The following is a 24,928-nucleotide window of genomic DNA, read 5'->3' on the forward strand; positions in this document are numbered from 1 at the left end:
GGGGGATTTTGGGGGGGTTTTGGGGGGGAGTTTATGGGGGATTATTGGGGAGGATTTGGGGGATTTATGGGGGGATTTATGGGGGGATTTGGGGGGATTTATGGGGGATTTTGAGGGGCTATGGGGGATTTATGGGGGGATTTGGGGGGATTTATGGGGGATTTTGAGGGGCTATGGGGGATTTATGGGGGGATTTGGGGGGATTTATGGGGGTTTTGAGGGGCTATGGGGGATTTATGGGGGGCTATGGAAGAATTTGTGGGGGATTCTTGGGGGTCTATAGGGGGGTGTTATTGGGGGGCTGAGGGCGGATTTATGGGGGGTTGTTGGGGCGATTATGGGGGGATTATTGGGGGATTTATGGGGGGATTATTGGGGGGCTATGAGGGATTTATGGGGGGATTTATGGGGGAATTTAAGGGGGATTTATGGGGGGATTTAAGGGGGATTTATGGGGGATTTTTGGGGGGATTTTGGGGGGTTTATTGGGGGATTGATGGGGAGATTTTAGGGGGATTGATGGGTGGATTTTGGGGGGGCTATAGGGGGGGTTTAGGGGGGCATTATTGGGGGGGCTATGGGCCGATTTTGGGGGGGATTATTGGGGGGAATTTGGGGAGCTATAGGGGAATTATTGGGGGGGTTTATGGGGGCAATTGAGGGGATTATTGGGGGGCTATGGGGGTATATAGGGGGTCTAGGGGGGGATTATTTGGGGGGGGGTTATGGGGGTTCTATGGGGGGAATATTGGGGCGCCGGTGGGGGTCCCTGTGGGGGTCTATGGGGGGATTATTGGGGGATTATTGGGGGGTCTCTAAGGGGGATTATTGGGGGATTACTGGGGGGTCTATGGGGGATTTATGGGGGCGTCTGTCGGGGTCTATGGGGGGTTTATGGGGGAATTATTGGGGCCAATTCTGGGGGTCCATGGGGGAACTCGAGGGGGTCTTTTGGGGGATTTTGGAGCGGATTTGGGGGGTCTGGGGGTTTCTGGGGTATCTGGGGGTGTCTATGGGGGGTCTGTGGGGTGATTTCTATAGGAGGTGCTGGAGGGCGTGGCCCAAACGAGGGGGCGTGGCCTTCAGGAGAAGGAATTGCCAAAAAAAAGGGGGCGTGGTCCCAAATGAGGGGGCGCGGCCTTTGCAAGAAGGTGCGGTAAAACGAGGGGGCGTGGTCACAAAGGAAAGGGCGTGGCCCTTAAAGAGGGCGTGGTCAAGTGAGGGAGTGTTGGGCCCAAAAAGGCGTGGCAAAACAAGGGGGCGTGGCCCCGAAAGAGGGGGCGTGGCCAAACCTACGGGGCGCCATGGGGCGTGGCCACGAAAAACGGGTGTGGTCCAGGAAGGGGCGTGGCCAAGCGTGGGGGCCGTGTGCTAAAGAACCCCCCCTTGCACGCCCACATGGCCACGCCCACCCCTCCCCACCCCCTTTTGCACACTCGGCCCCGCCCCTTTTCACACCCAGCCCCTCCCCCTCCTCCCCCCCATCCACGGCAAAGAAAATTCCAGAAGGCGTCGGTCCGTTCATTAATGAATTCGTTAATTATTAATTAATTACTGAATTATTAATTAATTATCCCGTAATTACACCCGAGCCGCTGCGCGGGGGAAGGGGGGGGGGCGCGGGGTGGGGGAGGGGCAGCTCGGCAGCGCTTTGGGGGAGGGGGAGGGGCATTGAAGGGATGGGGCGGGGCATTTTGAGGGTGGGGGCGGGGTTTAACTTTATAAGTGGGGGGAGGGGCAAAAAAGAGAGGGGGCGGAGCTTATTGGGGTGGGGGGAGGGGCCTTGGCGCGTGGGGGGAGGGGCTGGAACCTCGCCCCTCCCCCCGCCCCCCCTGTTTTGTGTGTGTGTGGTGGGGGAGGGGGGGGGAGGGTCACAGTGAATTCTTGGGGGTGGGGGGAGGGGTTTGGGGTGCGCCCCTCCCCCACCCTGGGGTGGTTTTTTGGGGGGGGTGGGGGTTGGGAGGGGATGGGGGTGGGGGAGGGGCGCTGGAAGACATTCGAGTGGGGGTCGTTGCCTCTTTAAGGGGAGGGGGAGGGGCTTGGGGCGGGGCTGGGGGAGGGGCGACGACCCTGAGAGAGCCCTTAGAGAGAGGGGGGAGGGGCACGGGGGGGGAGGGGCGGGGCCCGTGCGCATGCGGGGCACGGGCGGGGGTGGAGGGGCACGGAAGGAGGGGGAGGGGAGGGGCACGCGCGTGTGCAAAGGTGGGGGAGGGGGGAGTGGCTCAGTGCGCGTGTGCAAGGAGGGGAGGGGGGAGGGGCACGCGCGTGTGCACGGTGGGAGGGGAAAGTGCGCCACGGGGCGGGGCGAGTGTGGTTGCACACGAGCGTGCAAGGGGAGACGGTGAATGTGCAAGGGGAGGGGGAGGGTGGTTGCACACGAGCGTGCAAGGGGAGACGGTGAATGTTGCACACGCATGTGCGAGGGGGTTTGAGTGGGTGTGTGGTGAAGAGTCGGTGAGTGTGCAAGGGAAGGGGGAGAGTGGCTGCACACGAGCGTGCAAGGCGGTGTGAACGAGTGTGAGAGGGGGAGAGGTGAGTGTGCAAGGACGAGTCAATGAGTGTGCAAGGATGGGGTGGGTGTGTTGGTCATGAGTGTGCAAAGGCTGCGTGGAGGTGTGCAAGGAGGGGTTGCATGGAGGTGTGGGTGTGCAAGGGGAAAGCTGCGAGTGTGCAAGGGGTGGCTCAGTGCCAGTTGAGTGTGCAAGGTGTGTCAGAGCTGCTGCGAGTGTGCAAGGGCACATTGTGAGTGTGTGACATGCGCGAGTGTGCAAGGGACGCGTGAGAGCCTCGCACACGCGCGTGCACGGGGCTGCCATCACCCCCACACGCGCGTGCGAGCCTTGCACACGCGCGTGCCTGGCCGGGAGGGGGCTCCCACCCCCCCCTTTGCACGCCCGCTCACACTCCCACATCCCCTTGCACGCCCAGGGGCTCTTGCACGCCCGGCTGCGCGTCCCGTTGCACACTCGGCGCCTCTTGCACGCCCGGGTCCTGCGCCACATTCGCGTCTCGTTGCACAATCATCGCCTCTTGCACAATCATCGCCTCTTGCACAATCACATCCTGTTGCACACCCGCCTCTGCCGCCTGTTGCACGCCCAGGAGCTCCCCTTGCACGCCCGGCTCCCATTGCACGCCCGCCTCCGTGTCCAGCGCCGTGTACGGCTCCTGTTGCACGCCCGCGTGTCCTTGCACGCTCACTCCCAGCTCCTGTTGCACGCCCATCTCCACGTCCCACGGCGCCATCGGCGCTCCTTGCACGCCCGGCTCCGCCCATTGCACGCCCAGCTCCAGCTGCCGTTGCACGCCCAGCTCCTGTTGCACGCTCAGCTTCCTCTGGATCTCCACCTCCCGTTGCACGCTCAGCTCCTGTTGCACGCTCAGCCTCCGCTGCGCCTCCAGCTCCCGTTGCACGCTCAGCTTCCGCTGTTGCACGCTCAGATCCCGCCGGGCGCCCATGTCCATCTCCTGTTGCACACTCAGCTCCCGTTGCACGCTCACGTCCCACCGGATGCCCACGTCCACGTCCCGGCGCCCGCTGTCCACGTCCCGTTGCACACTCAGCGCCCGCCGCACGCCCGCGCACGCGCCCCCTTGCACGCCCACAGCCCCTGGCACGCCCACAGCCCCTGGCACGCCCAGGTTCCCTCGCACACTCGGGTCCCAGGGTGCACTTGGGTCCTGTTGCACACTCGGATCCCGTTGCACACTCAGATCCCCTTGAGCACTGAGATCCTGATGCACACTCGGATCCCGTTGCACACTCGGATCCCGTTGCACACTCGGATCCTATTTCGAGCCTAGACCCTGTTGCACACCGGGACTGGGGTGCAGACTGAGATCCCGTTGCACACTTGGATCCGGCTACATCCCCATATCCACACCCCCTTGCACACCCACATCGCATTGCACACCTGGATCCCACTGCACACCTGGATCCCGTTGCACACTCGGGTCCTTTCACAGTCTTAAGTCCAGATCCCGTGGCACACTCGGATCCTACTGCGCACTTGGACCCCATCACATTCCCATGTCTGGATCCCATTTTACACCTGGATCCCGTTGCACACTCGGATCCCATTGCACACTTGGGTCCTTTCACAGTCTGAAGTCCAGATCCCATTGCACACCTGGATCCGGTTGCACACTCGGATCCTATCACATTCCCATGTCTGGATCCCATTGCACACTTGGGTGCCATTGCACACCTGGATCCCATTGCACACTTGGGTCCTTTCACAGTCTTAAGTCCAGATCCCATTGCACACCTGGATCCTGTGGCACACTTGGATCCCATTGCACACCTGGATCCTGTTGCACACCTGGGTCCCATTGCACATTTGGATCCTGTGGCACACTCGGATCCCGTTGCACACTGAGATCCCATTTTACACCTGGATCCTGTTGCACACCTGGATCCCATTACACACCTGGATCCTGTTGCACACCTGGATCCCATTGCACACCTGGATCCGGTTGCACACTCGGATCCCATTACATTCCCATGTCTGGATCCCATTGCACACCTGGATCCCATTACACACCTGGATCCTGTTGCACACCTGGATCCCATTACACACCTGGATCCTGTTGCACACCTGGATCCCATTTTACACCTGGATCCCATTACACACCTGGATCCCATTACACACCTGGATCCTGTTGCACACCTGGATCCCATTGCACACCTGGATCCCGTTGCACACCTGGATCCCGTTGCACACTCACCTCCCCCCTCTCCCCCTCCTTCCCGGCTACCTGGGGGTCCCTCCCTCACACCTGAGGGTCCCTCCCTGGTACCTGAGAGTCTCCCCCTCACACCTGAGGGTCCCTCCTCAGTACCTGAGAGTCCCTCCCTCACACCTGGGAGTCTCTCCCTCACACCTGAGGGTCCCTTCTCGGTACCTGAGGGTCCCTCCCTCACACCTGGGAGTCTCTCCCTCACACCTGAGGGTCCCTTCTCAGTACCTGAGGGTCCCTCCCTCACACCTGGACATCCCTCCCGGCTACCTGAGGCCCTCACCCCGGCCCCTGAAGGTTCCACCCCCGCACCTGAGGGTCCCTCCTCAACACCTCCCCGCCTCCCCCTCCCGCCGGCACCGAAGGACCCCGCCCCCTTTTCCCCGCCCCTCCAGGTGCTCAGGTGCGCGTCCATCACCTCTCGAGGAAGAGGCGCAGGGCGCGGTCGATGTTCATGCGGTGCCCGACGCGGGTGACGCCCAGGTCGATGTAATCCTCCTTGGTGAGCGCGGGCAGGTGCGTGCCGTCGATCTCGTTGTGCAGGAAGCGCGCCCGGTGCTCGCCCAGGTTCAGCGACTCCAGCCAGTCCGCCACGTCGAACTTGCTCCAAAAAGCCAAAGGTTTCGCCCCAAAAGGCTTGGGCGGGGCGGCGGGGCCGGCGATGGACGAGGCGGTGGCGGCGCGGGGCGGGGAGAGCGAGCGCAGCTCCAGGTAAGAGGCGGAGCCGCCGCCTCCTCCTCCTCCTCCTCCTCCCCCGTACAGGTGAGCCGCGGGTAAGGTGGGCAGGGAGGCGGGGCGGGGGGCGGGGCTTCCGCGGCGCTCCGAGGGGGGAGGGGCGGGGCTCGGCGCGCGCCGGAGGGGCGGGCGCACGTCCAGGTCCCCGCCCACGGCCACGCCCACCGAGGGTTTTGGAGGGGGCGGCGGCCAATGGGGGAAGAGGGCGGAGGTTGGGGGGAGGGGCTTGGTGGAGGAGGAGGGGGGAGGGGCGGAGTCCGTGAGCCTGTGGGGGGAGGGGAAAGGGGGAGGGGTTAGAGAGGGGGGAGGGGTGGGGACAGGCCCACGCCCTGCCCATCAACCCAAACACACCCAGGGGGTGGGGGCAGGTGAGGAACAGGTGAGGACAGGTGAGGAACAGGTGAGGTACAGGTGAGGACAGGTGAGGTACAGGTGAGGAACAGGTGAGGAACAGGTGAGGTACAGGTGAGGACAGGTGAGGTACAGGTGAGACACAGGTGAGGAACAGGTGAGGACAGGTGAGGTACAGGTGAGGAACAGGTGAGGACAGGTGAGAACAGGTGAGACACAGGTGAGGTACAGGTGAGGACAGGTGAGGACAGGTGAGGACAGGTGAGGAACAGGTGAGGTACAGGTGAGACACAGGTGAGGACGGGTGAGAGGTGCAGTACAGGTGTGATGGGCACAGGTGTGAGTCACCACAGGTGTGACACCCACCCCAATCCATGCAACGACCACCACAGGTGTGTCACAGGTGTGATGCCCCCCCAATCCATGCAACGGCCACCACAGGTGTGTCACAGGTGTGATGCCCCCCCAATCCATGCAACGGCCACCACAGGTGTGTCACAGGTGTGATGCCCCCCCAATCCATGCAGCAGGTGCCAGGTGTGCCACAGGTGTTCCACAGGTGCAACGGATGACCCCCAAAACCATGCACAGAGGGCCAGGTGTGCCACAGGTGTGCCACAGGTGTGATAGCCCCACAATGCATGCAACAGGTGCCAGGTGTGCCACAGGTGCCAGGTACGACGGGTGCCCCCCCAAATCCATGCACAGAGTGCCAGGTGTGCCACAGGTGTCACAGGTGTGCCACAGGTGTGATGGACCCCCCCATCCATGCAGCAGATGTCACAGGTGTGCCACAGGTGTGCTACAGGTGTGCCACAGGTGTGATGGGTGCCCCCCAATCCATGCAGCAGGTGCCAGGTGTGCCACAGATGTCACAGGTGTGCGAAAGGTACCACAGGTGTGCCACAGGTGCGATGCCCCCCTCCCAAATCCATGCAGCAGGTGCGCCCAAGGTGTGGCACAGGTGTGGCACAGGTGCAATGGGTGTGGCACAGGTACCATGGGTGTGATGGCCTCTCCAAGCCATGCATCAGGTACCAGGTGTGCCCCAGGTGTGCCCCAGGTGTGCCCCAGCCCCCAAGCCCGTGCAGCAGGTGCAGCAGGTGCCAGGTACAGTGGGTGCCCCCCCAATCCATGCAGCAGGTGCCAGGTGTGCCACAGGTGTGCCACAGGTGTGCCACGGGTGTGCCACGGGTGTGTCACGGGTGTGTCACAGGTATCACGGCCCCATCCATGCCATGAATGTCACAGGTGTGCCACAGGTGTGATGGGTGCCATGGGTGTCACAGGTGTGACAGGTGAGATGGCTCAGGTGTCCCAGGTGTGATGCCCTCCCAAGTGCCCCAGGTGTGATGGGTGTCACACCCCCCCCCAGGTGTGGTGGAAGCCACGCCCCCCAGGTGCGATGGAAGCCCCGCCCCCAGGTGCGATGGAAGCCACGCCCCCGGGTGTGATGGATGGAAGCCCCACCCCCAGGTGCTATGGGAGCCCCGCCCCCAGGTGTGCCACAAGCCCGGCCCCAGGTGCTAAATCCCGCCTCCAGGTGTTCTGAAAGGCCCGCCCCTAGGCGCTAAGCCCCGCCCCCGATGCGATGGAAGCCCCGCCCCCTCACCTGAGCCTCCCCGCGAATCCTCCCTCGAGTCCCGCGCGGCTCCAGGAGGCGGCGGCCGCGCCCATCCCCCCGCGCGGGCCCTGCTGGGGGGGGGCGAGGGGCAGCGCCAGCGGGGGGAGGGGCAGGGGCGGCACCGCCTCCTCCCCGCCCCCGCTCCCCCCCCACTCCTGCCCTCCCCTGCCCCCCCTCAGCACCACCCGGCCCCTCCCCCCCCTCCGCCCCTCCCCCGCGGCCCCGCCCCCGTCCGGCCCCTCCCCCAGCTCGGGGGGGTGGTCGCTGCTGCTGCGGCTGTCGGGCTCCTCGATGCCCGAGTCCGTCACCGCCTCCGCCGCCCCCTCCTGGGCACCGCCCCCCAGAACCGCCCCGCCCCCGCCCAACCCCGCCCCTCCCCCTCCCCCTCGGCGGGGGTCGTGGGTGGTGGCCCCGCCCCCTGCCCCTCCCCCCGCCCCTCCCCCACCGCCCTGGGTCAGCGTGGCCACCTCGCTGTCGTACGAGGTCAGGCTGGAGGTGGCCGAGTCCCCTCCCCCGCCCATGGCGGGAGGGGCGGGTGGGGGAGGGGCCCCGTCCGGATGCGGGGGGGGAGGGGCGGCCCCGGCGGGATGCGGGGGGGGAGGGGCCTCGAAGCTGTTGGCGAATTCCAGGGGAGGGGGGAGGGGCTCGGCCAGCAGCAGCTCCTCGTCCGCGTCCACCGAAGGGGCGGGGGGGGGAAGGGAGAGAAGGGGAGACCCCCCCCCGACCCCTCCCCCACCCACCGAGACCCCTCCCCCACCGTCGGAGAAGCGGACGCGGCCCTCGGCGCCCCCTCCCCCCCAGAGGGGCTCGAGGCGGCGGGAGGGGCTGGCGGGGGGGGGGGCGGGGAATTTTTGGGGAGGGGGCGCCTTGGGCAGAGTGGGCGGGCCCGAGAGGTGCAGGGAGGAGACCCCGCCCAAAAGGGGGAGGGAACGAACCCCGACCCCTCCCCCCCCGGCGCCCCCCCCGGCTCCGAGGGCGCCCATCCCCCCCAGACCGGGGTGGTGGAGGGGGGAGGGGGCGGAGCCGGCGGGGGGAGGGGCGTGCATGGGGGGGGGGAGGCCCCCGTGGAGCCCCCCCAGGTTGGGGAAAGGGGAGGAGGAGGGGGAGGGGGCGGAGGGGGGGAGGACGCGGCAGGAGCCGGGCGGGGGAGGGGCGCGCACGGGGCCCAGACTGGGATGGAGCGGGGACAAACTGGGATGGACTGGGGACAAACTGGGGTGCACCGGGCTCATGCTGGGGTGCACCGGGGACAAACTGGGGTGCACCGAGCCCATGCTGGGGTGCACCGGGCTCAAACTGGGGTGCACCGGGCCCATACTGGGGTGCACCGGGCCCATACTGGGGTGAACTGGCGCCGCCCCCGGGTGCAGCGGGGGAGGGGCCGCGCCTCCCGCCCCTCCCCCTCCCACGCTGCTGAAGGCGCTGCCCCGCCCCCCGGCCCCTCCTCTGGCCCCTCCCCCTCGGTAGCCGCGGGTGGGGGCGGGGAAAGGCTCCGCCCCCGCCCCGCCCCCACCGGCCACGAACATGCCCTCGTCGATGCTTTTGGAGTGACGTAATCGCGGCTGGGCGGGGGGAGGGCCCAAGGCCCCGCCCCCTCCTCCCGGAGCCCCGCCCCCCAGCCCCTCCTCATCCTCCTCGGTGCTGAGGAAGAGCGCGGAGCGACGCCCCGCCCCCCACTCCCTGCGCCCCGCCCCCACCAGCGCCGCCCCGAACTGGGAGGTGAAATCCAAACCCGGCGAAGGGGGAGGGGCCATGGCGGGGGGCGGGGCGGCCCCACCCCCGCCCTGAGGACCCCCGACCCCTCCCCCACCCCCCCCCCCCCGACCCCCACCCCTGAGGGTCCATCGGGGGTCGAGGCCGCCCCTCCCCCGCCTCCCACCCCTCCCCCCTCGGCCTCCACGCTGCTGCCGCGGCTCGAGCGGCCCGAGCTGGAGGTCGAGGGGGCCTTGACGACGATCGTGGGTATCGCGATAGAGCTTTTGTCGCCCGGGGCCCCTCCCCCGCCCAGCGCGGCCCCGCCCCCTCCCCCTCCCCCTCCCTGCCCCTCCCCCTCCACTTTGGTTTGCTTCACCAGGGGCCCCTTGCGCCGCAGGGGCTTGGGGGGGCCCCCGCCATGGCCCCTCCCCCCGCCGGCGCCGCCCCCGCCCCCCCCCAGGTTGTAAAGGCGCCAGGGCGCCCCTCCCCCGCCCCCCCCCGCCATGGCCCCTCCCCCTCCCGGGGCGTGTCGGGGGCTGGGGGGGGGAGGGGCGGTGTAGGGGGGCTCGGGGGGGGAGGTGGTGGGGGGAGGGGGGATCTCGTCCGAGCCGGGCACCGAGAGGCTGCGGCTGAAGCGGCCCGGGGGCGGCGCCAGGAACGGCCGCTCCTCCTCGGGGGCACCTGCGGGCGACACGGACCGCCAATTAGTAATTAATCCGCTAATTAATCGAGTAATCCATGAATCGATCTATCTATCAATTTTCCTATCATTTATTATTTATTATTTATTATTTATTATTTATTATTAACTATTAATCAATAATTAATAATTATTAACCACTGATTATTAATCATTCATTATTAACAATTAATTCTTAATTATTACCTATTAATCAATAATTAATAATCATTAATAATTTATTATTAATTAGAATAATTAATAACTATTGTTAATTATCAACTATTAATAATTAATTAATAATCAATAATCAATAATCACTAGTCATTAATTATTAATAGTTTAATATTAACGGTTAATTATTAATTATTAATTTATTAGTAACATATTCTTAATTCTTAATAATTTATTATTTATTAGTTATTAACTATTAACTATTAACTATTAATTATTAACTATTAATTATTAATTATTAATTTATTAATAATCGAGTCTTAATTATTAACTATTCATTATCAATCACTTATTACTATTAATTATTAAATTATTAGATTATTAATATATTCGCAATTATTGATTATGTATTAATCATTAATTCTTAATTAACTATTAATTATTAGTTCAAAGCTTAGCTATTAATAATTATTCATTAAAAAATTAACTGTTAATAATTATGCAGAAAATTAAATCATTAGAATTGATTAATAAAAAGTAATTGTTAAAAGTTAGTTCTTGATAATGCAACACTAAAATTAAGCGTGAAAATTAATGATTAAAAATTGGTTATTAAAGATTCGCTATTAAAATGCCATAAAAATTATTAAATATTAAGTATTAAAATTTATTAATAAAAATCAAGATTAAAAATTATTATTAAATATATCAATAAAAAGTAATTATTATAATCGGTTATTTAAAGTAATGATTAACAATTAATTATGAATTTCATTAATAAAATAATTATTAAAATTATTAAAATTTTAAAATTAAAATTAAATATATAATAAATATATACAATTAATAAATAAATTAAATAATCCAATTAATTAAATAATTAAATTTAATAAAATTATTAAAACAAATTAATAATTATTAAAATTATTAAAAGTTGAAGTTTAGAAATCGTTATTAAAAATCTACTATGACAATGAATTGTTAAAAATAATTCCTAAAATATTACTTAAAATAATTAATAAGAAATAATTATTAAAAATTAATTAAAATATTCAACATCAACGCCGTGAGTTTGTGGGGGGCGGGGGGGGAGAGGGTGAAAAATGGGGAAAAAAATTAAAAGAAAACCCAGAAAAACCCCACCCCAAACCAACAAAAAAAAAAACCAAAATAAACAAAAAACCCCAAAAATGCCCAAAAAGGCCCAAAATTCCCGGAAATCGCCCCAATTCCCCGACGCACCGATGGATTTCTGGCGCAGCATCAGCCCGTGGGGGGGGCCCGGGGGCAGGAAGGGGCGATCGAAGCCGCCCGGCCCCACCCGGTGGGGCTCAAAGGGAGCCTGGGGAGGGGAAAACGGAAAATTCACACGAATTTCACCCAAAACGCGCCTGAATTTCGCCCGAATTTCACCCGAATTTCACCCAAAAAGCGCCCGAATTTCACCCGAATTTCGCCTGAATTTCACCCGAACTTCACCCAAAAAGCGCCTGAATTTTGCCTGAATTTCACCCAAATAGCGCCTGAATTTCGCCTGAATTTCACCCAAATTTCACCCAAATAGCGCCTGAATTTCGCATGAATTTCACCCGAATTTCACCTGAATTTCACCCGAACTTCACCCAAAAAGCGCCTGAATTTCACCTGAATTTCACCCAAATAGCGCCTGAATTTCATCTGAATTTCACCCAAATAGCGCCCGAATTTCACCTGAATTTCACCCAAATAGCGCCCGAATTTCACCTGAATTTCACCCAAATAGCGCCTGAATTTTGCCTGAATTTCACCCAAATAGCGCCTGAATTTCACCTGAATTTCACCCGAATAGCGCCTGAATTTTGCCTGAATTTCACCCAAATAACGCCTGAATTTTGCCTGAATTTCACCCAAATGGGGCCCGAATTTTACCCGAATTTCGCCCAAATAACGCCCGAATTTCACCTGAATTTCACCCAAATAGCGCCTGAATTTTGCCTGAATTTCACCCAAATTTCACCCAAATAGCGCCTGAATTTCGCATGAATTTCACCCGAATTTCACCTGAATTTCACCCAAAACGCGCCTGAATTTCACCCAAATGGGGCCTGAATTTTACCCGAATTTTGCCCAAATTTCGCCCAAATAACGCCTGAATTTCACCCGAACTTCACCCAAAAAGCGCCTGAATTTCGCATGAATTTCACCCAAATTTCACCTGAATTTCACCCAAATGGGGCCTGAATTTTACCCGAATTTCGCCCAAATTTCGCCCAAATAACGCCTGATTTTCACCCGAACTTCACCCAAAAAGCGCCTGAATTTCATCTGAATTTCACCCGAATTTCACCCAAATAGTGCCTAATTTCGCCTGAATTTCACCCAAATAGCGCCTGAATTTTGCCTGAATTTCACCCAAATTTCACCCAAATAGCGCCTGAATTTCGCATGAATTTCACCCGAATTTCACCCGAATTTCACCCAAAACGCGCCTGAATTTCACCCAAATGGGGCCTGAATTTCACCCGAACTTCACCCAAAAAGCGCCTGAATTTCATCTGAATTTCACCCGAATTTCACCCAACTAGCGCCTGAATTTCATCTGAATTTCACCCAAATAGCGCCTGAATTTCGCCTGAATTTCACCCAAATTTCACCCAAATAGCGCCTAATTTCGCCTGAATTTCGCCCAAATAACGCCTGAATTTCACCCGAACTTCACCCAAAAAGCGCCTGAATTTCATCTGAATTTCACCTGAATTTCACCCAAAAAGCGCCTGAATTTTACCCAAATTTCACCCGAATTTCGCCCAAATAACGCCTGAATTTCACCCAAATTTCACTCAAATTTCGCCTGAATTTCACGTGAATTTCACCCAAATTTCACTCAAATAGCGCCTGAATTTTGCCTGAATTTCATCTGAATTTCACCCAAATTTCACCCAAATAGCACCCGAATTTCACCCAAATATCGCCTGAATTTCACCAACGTTTTACCTAAATTTCATTCAAATTTTCCCTCAAATTTCACCCAATTTTCCCCCAAATTCCGCCTAAATTTCCCTGCATTTTCACCAAAATTTCCCAATAATTTCCCCTGAATTTTCACCAAAATGTCACATGAATTTCACAAAATTTTCCCCAAATTTCATCCAATTTTCACCGATTCCCCCCAAATTTCGCCTAAATTTTCCTTGAATTTCACCCAAATTCCACCTGGACTTCCCCCGAATTTTGTCCAAGATTTGCCCAATTTTCACCCAGTTTTCTCCCAAAATTCCCCGAATTTTCACCAAAATTTTCACATGAATTTCACCCAATTTTTCCCCAAATTCTGCCTAACTTCTCCCAAAATTTCACATTAATTCCGCCCCAGTTTTATCCAAATTTAGCTGAATTTCCCCTGAATTTAACCCAATTTTAACCCAATTTTCACCCAAATTTCCCCCAAACTTTCGCATGAGTTTTGCCCGATTTTTGCCCAAATTCCCCCGGTTTTCCCCCAGATTTGGCCCCCGCTCACCTCGGTGCCGAAGAAGCCTTTGGGGCGCCCCCCCTTGCCCAGGGGGGGTCCCAGGGGCGCCCCCGGCCCCTCCCCCGCGCTGATGCTTTGCTGGGCCGCGGCCAAAATCTCGTCCAGTTTGTCTGGGGGGGGAGGGGGCAATTTGGGGAGGGGTCTCGGCCCCAAAATCCCCAAAAAACACCCCAAAAATCCCCCCCAAAATCCCCCCAAATCTGCCCCAATATTCCCCAAAATCCCCCCCCCCAAAATCGCCCCAGGAACCTCCTCCCACCCCAAAATCTCGTCCAGTTTGTCTGGGGGGGGAGGAGGGAATTTGGGGAGGGGTCTCGGCCCCCAAATCCCCCAAAATTCCCCAAAAACATCCCCATAAATGCCCCCAAAATCCCCCCCAAAAATCCCCTCAAAATCGCCCCAAAATTCCCCAAAAATCCCCACAGGAACCTCCTCCCACCCCAAAATCTCGTCCAGTTTGTCTGGGGGGGGAGGGGGAATTTGGGGAGGGGTCTCGTCCCCAAAATCCCCCCCAAATCCCCCCCAAAATATCCCCAAAAATCCCTCAAAATCCCCCCCAAATTCCCCCAAAATCAGTCCCAAAATCCTCCCTAAAATCCCCCCCAAAATTCCCTCAAAATCACCCCAAAATCTCGTCCAGTTTGTTTGGGGAGGGGGGGAGAGGGAATTTGGGGAGGGGTCTCGGCCCCAAAATCACCCCAAAAATCCCCTGGGACCCCTCAAGTTCTCCCAAGACCCCCCCAAAATCCCCCCAAACCCCTCCAGGAGCTCCCAAAATTCCCCCAAAACCCCCCCTAGACCCCCCCAAATCCCCCCCAAAATCTCCCCCAGGAGCCCCAAAAATCCCCCAAAATTCCCCTGGGACCCCCCAAGGATACCCCCAGGACCCCCCAAAATCCCCCCAAAAATCCTCAAGACCCCCAAAATCCCCCCAAGGACCCCCCAAAACCCCTCCAAACACCCCCAGGACCCCCCCAAATTCCCCACCAAGCATCCTCAAGACCCCTCAAATCCCCCCCCAAAATCCCCCCCAAAACCCCTCCAAACACCCCCAGGACCCCCCCAAATCCCCCCCAAACATCCTCAAGACCCCTCAAATCCCCCCGGGACCCCCCAAAATCCCCCCGGGACCCCCCAAAATCCCCCTCCCCACTCACTGAGGGCCATCTGATAGACCGTCCTCTTCTTCTCCGTGCTCGAGGAGGGGTCGAAATCTGGGGGGAGGAGGGGATTTGGGGGGGTCTTGGGGAATTTGGGGGGGTTTTGGGGGGTCCTGGGGGGTCCCAGAGGGAATTGGGGGAACCTGGGGGGGTCTCAGAGGGTATTTGGGGAGGTTTTGGGGGGGGATCCCAGAGGGATTTGGGGGGGTTTTGGGGGGGTTTAGGCTCAGATCTGGGGACATTTGGGGTCCTGGGGGGATTGGGGGGGGTCTCAGAGAGATTTGGGGGGGTTCTGGGTGGGTCTTGGGGGGATTTGGGGGGTCCTGGGGGGGTTTTGGGGGTGGTCCCAGAGGGATTTGGGGGGGTTTTGGAGGGGTTTAGGATCAGATTTGGGGGTTCCTGAGGGGATCCCAGGGGGATTTGGGGGAGTTTTGGGGGGTCCTGGAAGGGTCTCAGAGGGATTTGGGGAGGTTTTTGGGGGGTCCTGAGGGGTCTCAAAGGGATTTGGGGGGGTCCTGGGTGGGTCTTGAGGGGATTTGGGGGGTCCTGGGGGGGTTTTGGGGGGGTGGTCCCAGGGGGATTTGGGGAGGGTTTTGGGGGGGCTTTAGGATCAGATTTGGGGATTTTGGGGGGTCTTGGGGGGGTCTTGGGGGGGGGTTTTGGGGGGGGCGGTCCCAGGGGGATTTGGGGGGGTTTCGGGGGCTCCTGAGGGGTCTCAGAGGGATTTGGGGGATTCTGGGGGGGGTTTTAGGATCAGATTTGGGCTCCTGAGGGGATTTTGGGGGGCTTTAGGATCAGATTTGGGGACATTTGGGGTCCTGGGGGAATTGAGGGGGGGTCTTGAGAGGGTCCCAGGGAGATTTGGGGGGGGTCTCAGATTTGGGGGGGTTCTGGGTGGGTCTTGGGGGGATTTCGGGGTCCTGGGGGGGTTTTGGGGCGTACCCAGGGGGATTTGGGGGGGTTTTGGGGGGTCCTGAGGGGTCTCAGAGGGATTTGGGGGGTCCTGGGGGGGTTTTGGGGGTTCTTGAGGGTGTCCCAGGGGGATTTTGGGGGTTCTTGAGGGGGGTCCCACGGGGATTTGGGGGGGTCCGGGTTTGGGGGGAGTTTCGGGGGGTCCTGGGGGGGATTTAGGGTCAGATTTTGGGGGAATTTCAGGGATTTTGGGGGGATTTTGGGGGGATTTTGGGGGGGTCTCAGGGAGATTTTTTGGGGGATTTTGGGAATTTTGGGGGGGGTCTCAGGGAGATTTTTTGGGGGATTTTGGGAGGGTCTCAGGGAGATTTTTTGGGGGATTTTGGGGGGGATCTCAGGGAGATTTTTTGGGGGATTTTGGGGGGATTTTGGGGGGGATCTCAGGGAGATTTTTTGGGGGATTTTGGGAATTTTGGGGGGGGTCTCAGGGAGATTTTTTGGGGGATTTTGGGAGGGTCTCAGGGAGATTTTTTGGGGGATTTTGGGGGGATTTTGGGGGGGTCTCAGGGAGATTTTTTGGGGGATTTTTTTTGGGGGGATTTTGGGGCTTTTGGATGCTGTGAAATGGGGGGGGGGAGGGGGGAGGGGTGAGTGTGCAAAGGGCTGAGTGTGCAAACCGCGAGCGTGCAATGAGTGTGTAAAAAGGGAGGGGGGGCCACGAGCGTGCAAATCCTCGCAGCGCCGGGGGCCGGATGAGTGTGCAAGGCCCTGGATGGATCCACGAGTGTGCAACGAGTGTGCAAATCCTTCCTGGATCCCCCGGGGGGCGTGCAAGGCCCGTGCAAACCCTCGCACGGGGGTGCGGATGAGCGTGCGAGGGTCTGGAAGGTTCCACGGGTGTGCAATGGGTGTGCGATGAGTGTGCGAGGCTCTGGAAGGTTCCACGGGTGTGCAATGGGTGTGCAAGGGGTGTGCGAGGCTCTGGAAGGTTCCACGAGTGTGCAATGAGTGTGCAAGGGGTGTGCGAGGCTCTGGAAGGTTCCACGAGTGTGCAATGGGTGTGCAATGGGTGTGCGAGGCTCTGGAAGGTTCCACGAGTGTGCAATGAGTGTGCAAGGGGTGCACAAACCCTTTAAATTGTTTGCAACGAGTGTGCAAGGCTCCGGGAGGTTCTGTGAGTGTGCAAGGGGTGTGCAATGAGCGTGCAAGGGCCTTTAAAGGGTTTTCAGTGAGTGTGCAAGGGGTGTGCAATGAGCGTGCAAGGGCCTTTAAAGGGTTTTCAATGAGTGTGCAAGGGGTGTGCAATGAGCGTGCAAGGGCCTTTAAAGGGTTTGCAATGAGTGTGCAAGGGTTGTGCATTGAGCGTGCAAGGGCCTTTGAAGGGTTTTCGATGGGCGTGCAAGGCTCTGGAAGGTTCCACGAGCGTGCAAGGAGCGCACAAACCCTTTAAATGTTTTGGGATGAGTGTGCAATGAGCGTGCAAGGCTCTGGAAGGTTCCACGAGCGTGCAACGAGGGGTGCACAAACCCTTTAAATTGTGTGCAGTGAGTGTGCAAGGCTCTTTAAATGGTTTTTTCCATGAGTGTGCAATGAGTGTGCAAGGGGTGTGCAAGTCCCTCTAAATGGTTTTCGATGAGCGTGCGAGGCTCTGGAAGGTTCCACGAGCGTGCAAGGAGCGTGCAAGGGGTGATCAAACCCTTTGAATGGTTTGTGATGAGTGTGCGACGAGTGTGCGACGAGTGTGCGATGAGTGTGCAAGGCCCTTGGAAGGGTTTCCAATGAGTGTGCGAGGCTCTGGAAGGTTCCATGAGTGTGCAAGGGGCGTGCAAGGCCCTTTAAATGGTTTCCAATGAGTGTGGAAGGTTCTGGAAGGTTCCATGAGTGTGCAATGAGTGTGCAATGGGTGTGCAAGGGGCACTCACCGCTGCGCTTCTTCCAGGGGGAGACTGGGGAGACACGAGAGGCGTCAGGGGCGGAAATTGGGGCGAATTTGGGGCATTTTGGGGCAAAAACGGGGAATTTTTTGGGGAAATTTTGGGGAAAAACGTGGAGGATTTAGGGGGAAATTTTTTTGGGGGGGATTTTGGAGGTTTGGGGGAAATTTTGGGAAGAGTTTTGGGGGGAAAAATGGGAAAATTTTGGGGGGGGTTTGGGAGAAGTGAAAGAAAAGGGGAATTTTGGGGAATGTTTGAGGGATTTTGGGGGGAAATTTAAAAATTTTGGAAAAATTTTGGGGTTATTTGGAGAAAGTGTGAGGATTTTGGGGGAAATTTGGGGGAAATTGGAAATTTTGAGGAAAATTTAGGAAATTTTGGGAGATTTGGGTGAAGTTTGAGGGATTTTAGGGACTTTTGGGAGTCTCGAGGATATTTTGGGGGATTTGGGGGAAATTTTAGGCAAATTTAGGGAGACTTCGGGAATTTTGGGGAATTTTAGGGAAAATTTTGGAATGTTGGGGGAAAAATGGGGGATTTTGAGGGGATTTTGGGGGGGGTCCCAAAGGATTTTTTGGGGTTCCCAAAATCCCATGGGGGGTGCAGAGACCCCGCCCCCACTCACCCTTCTCCACTGCAGGGCCGGAGGTCAAAGGTCAAAGGTCAAAGGTCAAAAGTCAGGAAAATTCTTCCCCTCCCCCCCCCCAAGACCCCTCCCAAAATATCCCCAGGACCCTCCCAAAATCTCAAAATCCTCCCAAATTTCCCCCAAAAAAACTCCTCAAAATCCAAAAAATCTCTCCCAAAATACTCAAATCCCCCCAAAAATCCCCCCCAAATTTCCCCAACCGCCCCCCAAAATCCTCCCCAAAATCTCCCCGAAATCCCCCCTAAACACCCCCAAAATCCCAAAAATTCTCCCCCAAAGCCCCCCCCAGATCTCCCCCCAAAAAATCCCCCCCAAACCCCCCGAAATCCACCCCAAAATTCCCCCAAATCCCCCCCAAAATGGCCCAAAATCCCCCCCAAACCCCGCCCCCAAACGCCCCCAAACCCCGCCCAAAATCCCCCCCAGCCCCTCCCCATTTCCGGCCCCGCCCCTCACCCATCTCCTCCAGCTCTGACGTCATCGATTTGGAGCGCAGCGAGATGGGCGGGGCCGGGAGGCGGCGCGGCTGGGGGGGCGCGGCTGGGGGCGGGGCGTCACGCACAGGCCACGCCCACCCCACCAACGGGACCCCGCCCACTGTTTCATTGAAAACCCCGGGCCCGCCCACAAATTAACAGAGACCCCGCCCCCTGCCGCCAGCCTCGATTCAACTTGATGGAGACCCCGCCCACAACTCCCGAGGCCACGCCCACATTTAACTGGGACTCCACCCCCAATAATTCAAATTATTGGAGACTCCGCCCTCAAATCAAATTCACGGAGACCCCACCCCCAATTCACTGAAATCCCACCCCAATTCAAATTAATGGAGACCACGCCCCCAATTCACTGAGACTCCTCCCCCAAATCAATGAGACTCCGCCCCCAATTCACTGAGACTCCACCCCCAAAATTCAACTTCACCGTGACCCCGCCCCCAATTCAAATTAACCGAGACCCCGCCCCGAATTCATGGAGACCCCTCACCAATGACCTGAGACCCCTCCCCATTTACCTGAGACCCCTCCCCACTCACCTGAGACCCCTCCCACTCACCTGAGACCCCTCCCCAATCACCTGAGACCCCTCCCCATTTATCCGAGACCCCTCCCCACACACCTGAGACCCCTCCCACTCACCTGAGACCCTTCCCCATTTACCTGAGACCCCTCCCCACTCACCTGAGACCCCTCCCATTCACCTGAGACCCCTCCCCAATCACCTGAGACCTTTCCTCATTCACTTGAGACCCCTCCCCACACACCTGAGACCCCTCCCCATTTACCTGAGACCCCTCCCCATTCACCTGAGACCCCTCCCCATTCACCTGAGACCTTTCCTCATTCACTTGAGACCCCTCCCTACACACCTGAGACCCCTCCCCATTCACCTGAGCCCCCCCGCCAGGTGAGCCCCCCCCTCACCTCTGCGCCGGGGTCCCTCGGGGGGCTCCGGGTGCCGCGTCACCATCACCACCTTGAGCACGAGGCTGTTCCCGCCCTGGCGGATCATGTTCACCACCTGCCGGTGCCCCACCTTCACCACGTTCTGGCCGTTCACCTGCACAGGTGAGACAGGTGTGTGACACCCATACAGGTATGTGACAGGTGTGTGAGATATCATACAGGTGTGTGACAGGTGTGTGACAGGTGTGTGACACCACCCAGGTGTGACACAGCTCCATGGTCACCACCTGCCGGTGCCCCACCTCCACCACGTTCTGGCCGTTCACCTGCACAGGTGAGACAGGGGTGTGACACCCGTACAGGTGTGTGACAGGTGTGTGACACCCGTACAGGTGTGTGACAGGTGTGTGACACCCGTACAGGTGTGTGACAGGTGTGTGACAGGTGTGTGGCACCCATAGAGGTGTGTGACACCACCCAGGTGTGACACAGGTGTGACACAGGTGACACCATGCAGACATCAGGTGTCACACACGGGACACGGGGCAGGGCACAGGGACACGCCCAGGCACACCTGCACAGGTGTGTCACTGCATGCACACACCTGTGCACACCTGAGCAGTGTCACACACCTGTACAGGTGACTACACACACCTGTGCACACCTGTCCCGGGTGTATCCCAGGTGTGCCCCAGGTGTGTCCCAGGTGTGTCCCAGGTGTATCCAAGGGGTGTCCCAGGTGTGCCCAGGTGTCCCCAGGTGTCCCCAGGTGTGCCCAGGTGTATCCCAGGTGTATCCCGGGTGTATCCCAGGTGTCCCCAGGTGTGCCCAGGTGTGCCCCAGGTGTATCCCAGGTGTGCCCAGGTGTCCCCAGGTGTGCCCAGGTGTCCCCAGGTGTGTCCCAGGTGTATCCCAGGTGTATCCCGGGTGTATCCCAGGTGTCCCCAGGTGTGCCCAGGTGTATCCCAGGTGTATCCCAGGTGTGCCCAGGTGTCCCCAGGTACATCCCAGGTGTATCCCAGGTGTGCCCAGGTGTCCCCAGGTGTATCCCAGGTGTGCCCAGGTGTGCCCCAGGTACATCCCAGGTGTATCCCAGGTGTGCCCAGGTGTGGGCGTGGCCTCACCTCGATCAGGAAGTCGCCCATGCGCAGCCCCGCCCTCCAGGCCACGCCCCCTTCATCCACGGACTCCAGGTACTGCAGGGCCGGGAAGGCCGGGGTGGGGGTGAACTCCTCGATGGGGGTCTGCGCTGTGGGGGGAGGGGGGGGTCAGACCCCAAAAACGCCCAAATTCCACCCAAAAATCCTCAAAATACCCAAAATCCCAAAACTCCCAGAAAAATCCCCCAAAATCCCCCAAAAATCCCATTGAAAATGGACCCGAACCCACCCAAAATTGGTGAACTCCTCAAAGGGGGTCTGCGCTGTGGGGGGAGGGGGGGGTCAGACCCCAAAAACGCCAGAATTCCGCCCAAAAATCCCAACATCCCCAAAAAACCCAAAATTAAAAAAAAAATCCCATCGGAAATCACGAAAAAATCCCCCCAAAAAAACCCCTGGAAAATCCCGTTAAAATTACCCCAAAAGTCCCCAAATCCCCAGAAAAATCCCATTAAAAAAATCCCGTAAAAATCCCGAAATCCACAAAAAAACCCCACAAATCCCCAGAAAAATCCCCAGAAAAATCCCAAAATCTTATTTTAAAAAAATCCCCAAATCCCCAGAAAAATCCCCCCAAAAAATCCCCGTAAAAATCCCCCGAAATCGCCCCGAAGAATCCCAGAAAAATTCCATTTTTAAAAATCCCATTAAAAGTCCCAATAAAAATCCCCAAATCCCCAGAAAAAATCCCATTAAAAATCCATTTAAAAATCCCGAAATTCCTGAAAAATCCCCAAATTCACAAATTCCCAGAAAAATCCTATTAAAAATCCCCAAAAATCCCCTTCAAAATGGACCCAAACCCATCCAGAATTGGGGGTGGGGGGAGGGGGGGGTCAGACCCTAAAAATCCCCAAAAAATCCCAAAATCCACCCCCAAAAAAATCCCCAAAAAAACCTCATTAAAAAAATCCCATTAAAAATCCCCAAAAAAACCCATTAAAAATGCCCAAAAATCCAAAATTTCCCAAAAAAATCCTTTTTTAAAAATCCCTTTACAATCCAATAAAAAAATCCCATTAAAAACCCCAAAATTCCCCCAAATCCCCGAATCCCATTATAAATGCCAAAATCTCTCACAAAAATCCCTCCCAAAATTACAAAAAAAAATCTCATTAAAAAATGTCCCAAAAATCCCTCAAAAATCCCGTAAAAACCTTCAAATTCCCAGAAAAAAAATCCCAAATCCCCCCCCAGAAATCCTAAAGTTCCAAAAAATCCCAAAATCTAATTAAAAATCCCATTAAAAAATCTGCAAATTCCAAGAAAAATCCCATTAAAAAAATCCCCAAATAAATCCCCTAAAAAAATAAAAAAAATCCTGAAAAAATCCCCAAAAATCCCATTAAAAATCCTGCTAAAAATCTAAATTAAAAATCCCAAAATTCCCAAAAAAATCCCAAACCTTCCCCAAAAATATCCCAAAATTTCAAAAAAAAAAATCCCAAAATCACCCAAAAAATCCGGTTAAAAATCTCAAAAAATCCCCAGAAGAATCCCATTAAAAAAATCCCCAAATCCCCCGAAAAAACCCCAAATTCAAAACATTTCCCCCAAAAAATTTTAATGAGATTCCCCAAATCCCCCAAACATCCCAACAAAATCCCAAAATCCTCCCAAAAACTCCCAAAATTCACCCAAAATTCCCACAAAATCTCCCCCAAAATCTCATTTAAAAAATCACCCCCAAAAAAATCCAAATTCTCCCAAAATTAACCCAAAATTCTCCAAGAAATCTCAACAAAATCCCAAAATTTCCCCTCAAAATTCCCCCAAATCCTCCCCCAAATTCCCAAAATTTCCCCCAAAATCTCCCCCAAATTCCCAAAATTTCCCCGAGAATTCCCAAAATTCCCCTGAAAATTCCCCAAATTCCCCCAAATCCTCCCCAAATTGTCCCCAAAATTTCCCCGAAAATTCCCAAAATTCCCCAAAATTCCCCCAACCCCCCCCAAGGAACCTCTGGGGACACCCAGGGACCCTCCAGCCCCTGCCCAGGTGTCCCCAATGTCCCCAATGTCCCCAGGTGTCCCCAGGTGTGTCTGTGTCTGTCCCCAGCTGTGTCCGTGTCTGTCCCCAGGTGTCCCCAGGTGTGTCCCCAGGTGTGTCCCCAGGTGTGTCCCCAGGTGTGTCCCCAGCTGTCCCCAGGTGTGTCTATGTCTGTCCCCAATGTCCCCCAGGTGTGTCCCCAGGTGTCCCCAGGTGTGTCCGTGTCTGTCCCCAATGTCGCCAGGTGTGTCCCCCAGGTGTCCCCAGTGATGTCCCCAGGTGTGTCTGTGTCTGTCCCCAGGTGTGTCCCCAGGTGTGTCCGTGTCTGTCCCCAGGTGTCCCCAGGTGTGTCTGTGTCTGTCCCCAGGTGTGTCTGTGTCTGTCCCCAGCTGTCCCCAGCTGTGTCCCCAGGTGTCCCCAGGTGTGTCTGTGTCTGTCCCCAGGTGTCCCCAGGTGTCCCCAGGTGTGTCTGTGTCTGTCCCCAGGTGTGCCTATGTCTGTCCCCACTGTCCCCAGGTGTGCCTATGTCTGTCCCCAGTGATGTCCCCAGGTGTGTCCGTGTCTGTCCCCAGGTGTCCCCAGGTGTGTCTGTGTCTGTCCCCAATGTCCCCCAGGTGTGTCTGTGTCTGTCCCCAGGTGTGTCCGTGTCTGTCCCCAATGTCCCCAGGTGTGTCTGTGTCTGTCCCCAGCTGTCCCCAGCTGTGTCCCCAATGTCCCCAGGTGTGTCTGTGTCTGTCCCCAGGTGTCCCCAGGTGTGTCCGTGTCTCTCCCCAGGTGTCCCCAGGTGTGTCCGTGTCTGTCTCCAGCTGTCCCCAGGTGTGTCCCCAGGTGTCCCCTCACCTTTGGCCCCCCTCAGCACGAAGCCGAACCCTTCGCTGTCCTTCTTCTGCAGCAGCACCGTCTTCTCCTTGATGATGTAATCACTGGGGACAGTGGGGACAATGGGGACATCACCGGGGACACTGGGGACATTCGGGGACAGCGTTGGGGGATTCGGGGCATCGGAGACATTGGGGACACTGGGGGACATTGGGGACACTGGGGGACATTGGGGGATGTTGGGGACATTGGCGACATTGGGGACATTAAGAGGATCGGGGACATTGGGGGATGTTGGGGACACTGGGGACATGGAGGGGATATTGGCGGGACACTGGGGACATTAAGGGGATCGGGGACATTGGAGGACGTTGGGGGACATTGAGGGGACATTGGGGACGTTGGGGAATTGGGGACATTGTTGGGGACATTGTTGGGGACATCGTTGGGGACATCGTTGGGGACATTGGGGGGTGTTGGGGGGACATTGAGGGGACACAAGGAGACACTGGGGGACACTGGGGGGACACAAAGGGGACATTGGGGGGACACTGGGGACATTTGGGACAATGGGGACATTGGGGGATGTTGGGGACATTGGGGACACGGAGGGGATATTGGCGGGACACTGGGGACATTGGGGACATGGAGGGGATCAGGGACATTGGGGGGTGTTGGGGGACATTGGGGGGACATTGGGGGGTGTTGGGGACATTGGGGACATTGTTGGGGACATCATTGGGGACATCATTGGGGACATTGGGGGGTGTTGGGGACATGGAGGGGATATTGGCGGGACACTGGGGACATTAAGGGGATCAGGGACATTGGAGGATGTTGGGGGATGTTGGGGGACGTTGGGGACGTTGGGGAATTGGGGACGTTGTTGGGGACATCATTAACAGACACTGGGGACATTGGGGGATGTTGGGGACAGCATTGGGAACATTGGAAGGGATGGGGACATTTGGGGCTTTGGGGACAGCATTGGAGACATCAGGGGGTTGGGGACGTTGGGGACGCTGGGAGTGTCAGGGACACTGGGGACATGCAGGGGACATCAGGAGGTGCTGGGGGACACGGGGACATGGGGGGACATGGCGGGGGGACACAGGGGGACATTGGATGGACATTGGCGGGGGACAAGAGGGGACATAGAGGGGACATGAGGGGACATGGGGGGGGACATTGGGGGGGACACAGGGGGGGACATTGGGGGGGACACAAAGGGGACAAGACAGGGGACACTGGGGGGGACCCAGGGGGACATCAGGGATCCAGGAGGGACGGGGGGGACATGAGGGGACACCAGAGGGGACATTGGGGGGGGACATTGGGGGTGTCCCGGGGGTGACACCAGGGGACATTGGGGAGTCCCCGTGGGGACAAT

General features: G+C 56.8%; 1 protein-coding gene across 1 annotated transcript in view; it reads right to left on the reverse strand.

Annotated features, from left to right (window-relative positions):
* Positions 1-5,071: 5,071 nt before the first annotated feature.
* The window catches only part of SHANK1 (SH3 and multiple ankyrin repeat domains 1), a 61,036-nt gene continuing 41,179 nt past the window's right edge, over positions 5,072-24,928 (reverse strand). The window contains exons 16-26 of the mRNA XM_066570141.1: positions 23,560-23,642; positions 20,695-20,819; positions 19,589-19,724; positions 18,621-18,704; positions 17,504-17,527; positions 14,667-14,723; positions 13,498-13,619; positions 11,241-11,340; positions 9,282-9,826; positions 7,439-9,162; positions 5,072-5,740 (exon numbers count right to left, since the gene is read on the reverse strand). Coding sequence (XP_066426238.1) covers positions 5,155-5,740; positions 7,439-9,162; positions 9,282-9,826; positions 11,241-11,340; positions 13,498-13,619; positions 14,667-14,723; positions 17,504-17,527; positions 18,621-18,704; positions 19,589-19,724; positions 20,695-20,819; positions 23,560-23,642 — 3,586 coding nt within the window. The 3' untranslated portion in view covers positions 5,072-5,154. The remainder of the gene's footprint in view (positions 5,741-7,438; positions 9,163-9,281; positions 9,827-11,240; positions 11,341-13,497; positions 13,620-14,666; positions 14,724-17,503; positions 17,528-18,620; positions 18,705-19,588; positions 19,725-20,694; positions 20,820-23,559; positions 23,643-24,928) is intronic.

This window comes from Molothrus aeneus, unplaced genomic scaffold, assembly GCF_037042795.1.
Source record: "Molothrus aeneus isolate 106 unplaced genomic scaffold, BPBGC_Maene_1.0 scaffold_239, whole genome shotgun sequence".
In the NCBI taxonomy this organism is placed as follows: domain Eukaryota; kingdom Metazoa; phylum Chordata; class Aves; order Passeriformes; family Icteridae; genus Molothrus; species Molothrus aeneus.